Here is a 9040-nt window from a genome sequence, read left to right as displayed (position 1 = left end):
TACAGCAGTAACTGGCAGAAAAAATTAAAAACTGTCAGTCCTTCCTCTTATCTCAAGCTGCAGAAGTGTGTTACGCCACGCCTCACATGGGATGCAACAGACTCGAGGCCTGCTGGCCAACATCGATATATAAGATAACTAATGAGACTGAACTTGTTGGTGCGTCCTCATTGCTGTAACAACCTGTTTCATCCTGGCAAAGGAAATAAGGTAAGCAAATGTTTCTTTTGGCATTGACCGGAACAGCACATAAATTTAATGGTAATTTGAAATGATAAAGCTACTTGGTGATGTTATTAATACTTGACCACTTATACACAATGACAAGAAAGACAACAAAGTCAAAGTTCTAAACTGAATTTACCCAGTTTATAAGTTATACATCACCACTTTTTTCTTTTTACAGTCAATAATCATGTCAAGAAGAGGAATCATCATTCTCTTTCTGTCTTTACTGTTTGAGTCTTCAACACAAATCAGGGACCACCAACATGTTTTTGGTGCATCCACAACAGAAATTCCACGCATCCTGGAGTCACATATAAAAGAGGTTTTCTTTCTGGATAGCCAGATTAAAACAATCCCCAAGGATGCCTTTGTTGGAAGCCCCCAGCTTGAAAAAGTGGAATTCATGAACACTAACACGACAACTATTGAACCAGGAGCTTTTGACGGTTTGGTAAACCTCAATTATATTGAGATCTCCAACACTCCGTTAACTTCAGTGCCAGTGGGAGTCTTTAACCATCTCAGCAACCTGGAAAAGATAGTACTGAAGTCTAACAAGCTCCACAGTCTGGAAAAAGGCTTGTTTGATGGCCTGACAAACCTAAGAGAGCTCCAGTTAAATGGGAATGAGATTGAAACAATTGAAGACGGGACCTTTGATGACCTCGGCAACCTTGCAGTCCTCCATTTGGCAAGAAACAATCTCTCTGCTGTATATACCAACTGGTTCTCAAACCTAAACAAACTGCAGATACTACGACTTTACGAGAATCAACTGACCACCATTCCCGAAGATATTTTCCAGAATTTGCCAGACTTGAAGGAAATTGGCTTGGCGGGAAACAAAATAGCAGAATTATCACCAAATCTCTTTCCACATAAAAACAAACTAATTAAGCTGTATTTGGACAGCAATCTTCTGACTAGTTTACCTCAAGAAATTTTTGTTGGCTTTCCTCAGCTTAAATCACTGACCCTACACAAGAATCAACTGACTAGTCTACCACCGGTGCTTTTTGGAGAAATGCCTAAATTGACTGACTTAAGCTTCAGTCAAAACAATCTCAGCACTCTTCCTAAAGGAATCATGAGCCCTCTGAAGAAACTCAAGAAGCTAGATCTGTCTAAAAATCACTTTGTCACCTTGAATGCTGACTACTTTGAAGGCCCTGAGAAGCTCACAGAGCTGAATCTACAGAACAACAAGATAAATTCACTTCATGCAGACATGTTTGAAAAACTACAGTCACTGGCCACACTCAAGCTAGCTCACAACAACTTTCAGACACTTACTGAGGATATTTTCCAGCCTTTAACACTCCTCAGAAAACTTTACCTCAATGACAACCCCTGGAACTGTGATTGTAATCTGATAAATCTTCACCTCTGGATGAAGGCGAACTCTGACAAGATTATGTCTCCTGTGGTCTGTGAGTATCCAGAAGCTTTAAAAGGACAGGAAATACGATCATTAACAGAGGATCAATTTATTTGCCCCACCACCATCCCTCCAACCACCACTATCACAACAACACATATCCGCCAGTCTTCAAAAGATAAATATGGGATCTCTGATATTTCTTATCTAATCAACTAGGAAATGTGAATATATATGTATTTACATAGACAAAATTTAAGCTGGAATGTTGGATTGTATAAACCTGATAGAATAAGTTCAAGAAACTGTGTGAAAACTTTCTTCTGACGCCACACACAGGGTGGGAAGCTGAAATGTGGTACTGCTGTGTTTGTGCTACAAGCACTTTAGCATTGCGTGTTTTGTGTGGCAGTTATGTCTGCAGTACTAGCTGGGAAGTGCTTGAATGCTAACCCATTAGCTATACAATAGTTAATGGGTTATCAAATAAATTGTTTTAGCTTGACATATGGCCCGAAGTCCATCCACATTTTTACTTTCAGTTGTTTTTTCAGTTGCTGAATTTGCCAGTTTCTCTATGTTTATACAACTTGCAACCTGGAACATAGCAGTAACATTTGATCTTCCCGCCCTGAACATGCTGTCTGGGGAAACACTTAACATCATTCATTGCTTTATCTGATATTCATGGTCTTCAATTTGTCATTATTTGTCTATCCTGTACTCATAGCTTTATTCATTCATTCATTTATTAGTTGTTCATCGTTGTGTTCATTGCATTCATGCAAGGGTGCATTTTTCCACTCATTTATATCTTTAGTAGTAATCAGTTGTGTGTTGTGTGCTGTGTGTGTGTGTGTACTCAGTAGTTTAATAAACCTTTCACTTCTAAAGACTGTGGCTTTGTGGCTGTGTGTATGACAAATTACAATCACTGTACATGAGTAAGCAACCTCCAGAACTAAGACTGAATTAATGAATTTGCTGTCCTTTTCCCTTTTTAAGGATACATTGTACCCCAAGGTGAAGGTAAATTATTATATATCAAATTTAAAAATACATTTAACATCATAATATTAACATAAATATGAAATTCAATTCATTTGTCTGCAATGATGACAGAAGACATTGTTATTGAAAACTAATCATAATAGTCAATTTAACTGTGCAAATACTTAACTATAGGTAAGTCCAGAGTTCAAAACATTACTTAACTAAAAAAAATAACTAAATAATGATACTTATAATAAGACAAGTATTACCATTAAAGTATACTTACAGTAAAAGTACTCATTGTGCAGGAAAGTGGTCCCTGACAGTGTTTTACCACATGATGTATTTGGATAAATATCACTGATGCTCATTTTAATCACTTTATATAACACTGTTGTGTAGTTTACTCTACAGTAATTCATCATATCCTGTAAGATTATCACACATTGTAGCGTGGCTCTCCTGTGAGAACCACATATCTCTAAAAGGTCAAGAAAAAAAACATCACTGTTTTCTGCTACGTGAATTATAAAGTACAGCATTTGCCTCTGGGATGTAGTTGAGTAGAAGGATTAAGTTGAATAAAATAAAATGTAAAGTACCTCATGTAAGTCCAGTACTTGATGTAAAGTAGATGAAATTTTACTTGGTTACAACCCAACACTGGTTGCAACCCTGGACTAATCAAGAAGGAAAGTAATGGATTGACACTGAATATTGATTAAGTATTTAATTTTATTTAAACTCATTGACTGGACTAATTATCAGGTGGCAGAGCCAAAGCTCAGTGTTATGTTTTAGTATATTCTACAGTTTATATTTTCTAGAATTTCATATTTCTGTTAATATCACTGATACTGAGATACTAAATGTTTTATTGATTAAATATGTTTATTCATGCCTCAGTCTGTTCTGTATAGATCTACTCATTCTTAAATTGACAGATTGAGAAAAGTGTTTTAAATCAGAGAGGTCAGGGCTCTGCATATGTTGGCTTGTTACGGATTTCTTTATATGTTCATCTGCTGCAAACAGCACACCCCTGATGTACATGGAAGTGCCCATCTACCTGTTCAGTTTGGCTTGTGCTCAGTATGTCTCACAGAAATTGCTTTTTTTGGTTGTAAAGTAAAGTTACAATTTTTTTTGTTTCCCTCCGACGTTCTCTGGTTTCTCTGTCTCAGTCCTCAATGATTTTCTGATGGACAGATAGCTTTACTTGTTTCTAAAATAGCTAACCTCTAACTGCTGCTAACTGTAGCTGTTGTTTGCTAGATAACAAGTCATCCATGCACCTATCCGTCTAAACAGGAAGCTTGGATCACTGACTGTTGTATACTATTGAGCACACAAGCAAGAAGATGAGGCGGCACTCACAAGCAGTTGGTGTTGCCCCTTGGCAGACTTCTGGAAGCTCGCCAATCAGACAAAAGTGGGTCTTTAGGGAGGGGCCTTAAAGAGACAAGGGCTAAAACATCTTGTATTCACAAAAAGGATGAACTTAGGGACTGTATTAAGGGCCAGTATAAGATAAATACAGATGTTTTTTTCAGTATGACTAATACAAAGCTACTCTAGTGAAATTCAAGAATAAAAATAAAGAGCTGGAAAAGATCATAGGTCCCGTATAAAAACCTTCCATCTTTGCTCTTATCTCAAGCTGCAGAAGTGTGTTTACACACACAGTGACGCAACACACTGCTGGCCAACATCGATAGACAGCATAACTAATGAGACTGAACTTGTTTGTGTTTCCTCACCGCTTCAACAACCTGTTTCCTAGGACAGGAAATAACAAGGTAGGCAATTTTTTTTGCATTTTTACTGGAACAGCACATAGATTTAATGATTGCTTGACATAGCAAAGTTTTTGGGTGATGTTAGTAATACTTGACCACTCGTACATTATCACAAGAAAGACACCAAAGTCAGACATTAAACTACGATAAAAGGTGGGACATTGTATAAAATGTAAATAAAAACAAAATGCAAAAATTTGCAAAAAGTTTTTGACTTGTATTTAGTTGAATACAATACAAAGACAAGATATTTAATGTTCAAACTATTTAACTTCATTCTTTATTGTAAATATGCGCTCATTCTGAATTTGATGCCTGCAACATGTTTCGAAGCAACACCGTTGTAACATTCAGAGTGTCTTGACATATAAGCAGGGACACATCTGAAAAAGACGTTGTCTGGATGGAAGCATATGTTGCTCCAAAAACCTGTATGTACCTTTCAGAATTAATGGGGCCTCCACAGATGTGACAATTATCCATTCCATGGGCATTAACATACCCCCATACCATCACAGATGCTGGCTTTTGAAGTTAGTGCTGGTAACAATCTGGATGGTCCTTCCTCTTTTTAGCCTAGACGACATGATGTCCATGATTTTCAAGAGCAATCTGAAATGGACTTGTCAAGCCATAGTTCACATTTCCACTTTGCATCAGTCCATCTATCATCCATCAGATGAGCTTAGGCCCCAGAGGAGTCTGCAGCATTCCTGGATGTTCTTGATGTGATGTAATGCTGTTGCTTTTCATGATGAAGTCTTAACTTGCATATGTAGATATACTGACAAGTTGTGTTTACTGACAAACCTTTTCCAAAGTGTATGCAGTATCCTTTAATTATGTGGGCTTTTAATTAAGTTTTTTTAATGCAATGCTGCCTGAGCAGTCAAAGGTCATACAGCATTCACTGTTTGGGCCTTGCTCCTTACGTGCAGAGACTTCCTGAGAGTCTCTGAATCTTTTAATATCAGGGATTGTAGATGGTGCTTAAATTCTTTGCAGTTTTGTGTTTAAAAATGCTGTTATGGGGCGGCCCTATGGCTCAGTTGGTGGGGCGTGCGCGCCATGTGTTGAGGCTGGCAGTCCTCTGCAGTGGCTGCTGGTTCAATTCCCTCTCTCTCTCTACCCCCTTTCTTGTCATATCTTCAGCTGTCCTCACAATAAAGGAAAATGTTTTTTTTGCAGTTTTTTGTTTTTTTGAGCCTCAACCCATCCATGCTTGTGAACGACTGAGCCTTTTAGGGATACATCTTAAATACCCAATCATGATACTGTCACCTGATACCAGTGAACTTGTTTACCTGTAGAATGTTCCAAACAGGTGTTTTTTTCCCCACATCTACAATCTTTTGTTGCCCCTGTCCCAGCTTTTTTGAAGCATTGCAGGCATCAAAATTTGGAGTGTATATTTACAAAAAACAATAAAGTTTATCAGTTTGAACAGTAATTATCTTGTTTGTACTGTATTCATTAGAGAACAAGTCAAAAAGTATTTGCAAATCATTGCAATTTTCAATACAGCTTTTATTTACATTTTACACAATGCCTTGTGTTTGAAATTGGGGTTGTACCTTCTAAACAATGATGAATCTATGCAATTTTTATGAGTTATACATTCTTGCCTTTTTCCCTTTTTATAGCGAACAACCATGTTAAGAGGAGAAATCATTGTTCTTTTTTTGTTATTACTGTTTGAGTCTTCATTGACTGAAGACAAAAAATGTGCAGAGGACGCAAACTGCCCCCAACATGTTTTTGGTGCATCCACAACAGAAATTCCACGCGTCCTGGAGTCACATATAAAAGAGGTTTTCTTTCTGGATAGCCAGATTAAAACAATACCCAAGGATGCCTTTGTTGGAAGCCCCCAGCTTGAAAAAGTGGAATTCATGAACACTAATACGACAACTATTGAACCAGGAGCTTTTGACGGTTTGGTAAACCTCAATAATATTGAGATCTCCAACACTCCATTAACTTCAGTGCCAGTGGGAGTCTTTAACAATCTCAGCAACCTGGATAAGATGATACTGAAGTCTAACAAGCTCCACAGTCTGGAAAAAGGCTTGTTTGATGGCCTGACAAACCTAAGAGAGCTCCAGTTACATGGAAATGAGATTGAAACAATTGAAGATGGGACCTTTGATGACCTCGGCAACCTTGCAGTCCTCCATTTGGCAAGAAACAATCTCTCTGCTGTATATACCAACTGGTTCTCAAACCTAAACAAACTGCAGATACTACGACTTTACGAGAATCAACTGACCACCATTCCCGAAGATATTTTCCAGAATCTGCCAAACTTGAAGGAAATTGGCTTGGCGGGAAACAAAATAGCAGAATTATCACCAAATCTTTTTCCACATAAAAACAAACTAATTAAGCTGTATTTGGACAGTAATCTTCTGACTAGTTTACCTCAAGAATATTTTGTTGGCTTTCCTCAGCTTAAATCACTGACCCTACACAAGAATCAACTGACTAGTCTACCACCGGTGCTTTTTGGAGAAATGCCTAAATTGACTGACTTAAGCTTCAGTCAAAACAATCTCAGCACTCTTCCTAAAGGAATCATGAGCCCTCTGAAGAAACTCAAGAAGCTAGATCTGTCTAAAAATCACTTTGTCACCTTGAATGCTGACTACTTTGAAGGCCCTGAGAAGCTCATTGAGCTGAATCTACAGAACAACAAGATAAATTCACTGAATGCAGACGTGTTTGAAAAACTACAGTCACTGGCCACACTCAAGCTAGCTCACAACAACTTTCAGACACTTACCGAGGATATTTTCCAGCCTTTAACAAAACTTAAAAAACTTTACCTCAATGACAACCCCTGGAACTGTGATTGTAATCTGATAAATCTTCACCTCTGGATGAAGGCGAACTCTGACAAGATTATGTCTCCTGTGGTCTGTGAGTATCCAGAAGCTTTAAAAGGACAGGAAATACGATCATTAACAGAGGATCAATTTATTTGCCCCACCACCATCCCTCCAACCACCACTATCACAACAACAACTCCCACAACCACCACGACTACAGAACCAACCACCACCATCCTTACTACCACAGCAGCTCTTCCTACAACACTAGCCACTACCTTGCCAACCACTACACCTCCTACAACCACCACACCCACTACTACACTTCCAACCACCAAACCAACCACCACTATCCTTACTACCACAACACCAACAACCACTACTCTGCCTACAACCATACCCACAACTATAGCTACCACACTCATGACCACCATAACAACAACTGCACCAACCACTGCTTTAACAACAACTGCACCAACCACCACTTTAACAACGACTGCACCAACCACCACTTTAACAACAACTGCACCAACCACCACTTTCACAACAACTGCACCAACCACCGCTTTAACAACAACTGCACCAACCACCACTTTAACAACAACTGCACCAACCACCACTTTAACAACGACTGCACCAACCACCGCTTTAACAACAACTGCACCAACCACCACTTTAACAACGACTGCACCAACCACCACTTTAACAACAACTGCACCAACCACTGCTTTAACAACAACTGCACCAACCACGACTTTAACAACAACTGCACCAACCACCACTTTAACAACAACTGCACCAACCACCACTTTCACAACAACTGCACCAACCACCACTTTCACAACGACTGCACCAACCACCACTATAACAACGACTGCACCAACAACAACTATAACAACAACTGCACCAATGACCACAACAACAACAACAAGTACACCCGCTACCACCACTGCACTGACAACAACTATGCTCATTACCACCACCCTCAGTACTACCCAATCTACCACCACCCGGACAACACCTCCTCCAAAAACCACTCCAGTGGTCTTTGCATGTCCCATGGAGCCAGCCACTCAGGAGGCATCACCTTCCTTCACATGTCAGTACCAAAACAAAGCTCAGAGATGCAAATCTCAGATGATGATCTACACTGCACTGCTGGTGGTGGAGATCACCTGCACAATGGTGCTGGCTAAGTTCACCCTGTCTCTTTACTGCCTGCTGCAGCAGAGGGAGAGATTGTACCAGAGGGTCAAACTCACTCGCTTCTCCTACAGGAGAGAGGTCATCCTCAGGCCTCTACGAGAGGCAGAGACTCACAGACTTTAGAGATTGTCAACTTGCTTGATACTAATGATGGTAAATGAGCAGACTTTGACCTGTCAGAGCATTAAGTAAGATGTGTGACCCACCATGCCTCAACCAGAAAGCCTGGATGAATGGAAAGATGAGGGCTCTATCCAGAGCCAAGAAAGTTGCCTTTAAGTCAGATGACAAGGAAGCTTACACCAGAGCAAAATTGAAAATTGGCAACAAGGAGGCAAAGTGGATGTATCAGCAGAGACTGAAGAGAGGGTTATTAACCCTAACCCTCAACACCAGCAACACCAAAGTCAGTTATAAATGTCACAAGCTACAAAAGCAGGAGTGGCCCCATCATGTGTAAGGACATGCTGCCAGAAGGACTAAACACATTCTATGCTTGGACAGTGAATATGAGTCAAGTTGCTGGGCCTGATAAAATCACTAACTATGTACTAAATATATGCAAACGAGCTAGGAGATGTCATAACTGATGTTTTCAACATATCCTC

The 9040-nt window shown here is 39.5% G+C and overlaps 2 protein-coding genes across 2 annotated transcripts; both read left to right on the top strand.

Annotated features, from left to right (window-relative positions):
* The first annotated feature begins 57 nt into the window (after window positions 1-57).
* On the top strand, window positions 58-1848 carry LOC146324110 (uncharacterized). Its single transcript, XM_084723394.1, has 2 exons — window positions 58-210; window positions 407-1848. The coding sequence occupies exons 1-2, from the start codon at window positions 142-144 to the stop codon at window positions 1823-1825; spliced, it is 1488 nt and encodes a 495-aa protein (XP_084579520.1). The 5' UTR covers window positions 58-141; the 3' UTR covers window positions 1826-1848.
* A 4110-nt stretch (window positions 1849-5958) lies between these two features.
* On the top strand, window positions 5959-8834 carry LOC146324109 (uncharacterized). Its single transcript, XM_084723392.1, has one exon. The coding sequence runs from the start codon at window positions 6051-6053 to the stop codon at window positions 8553-8555; it is 2505 nt and encodes an 834-aa protein (XP_084579518.1). The 5' UTR covers window positions 5959-6050; the 3' UTR covers window positions 8556-8834.
* The last annotated feature ends 206 nt before the right edge of the window (window positions 8835-9040 follow it).

Source organism: Lutjanus erythropterus, chromosome 7, assembly GCF_056507025.1.
Source record: "Lutjanus erythropterus isolate fLutEry1 chromosome 7, fLutEry1.hap2, whole genome shotgun sequence".
In the NCBI taxonomy this organism is placed as follows: Eukaryota; Metazoa; Chordata; class Actinopteri; order Lutjaniformes; family Lutjanidae; genus Lutjanus; species Lutjanus erythropterus.
The sequence above is the reverse complement of the archived record's forward strand: the minus strand, read 5'-3'. Positions and strand labels throughout refer to the sequence as shown.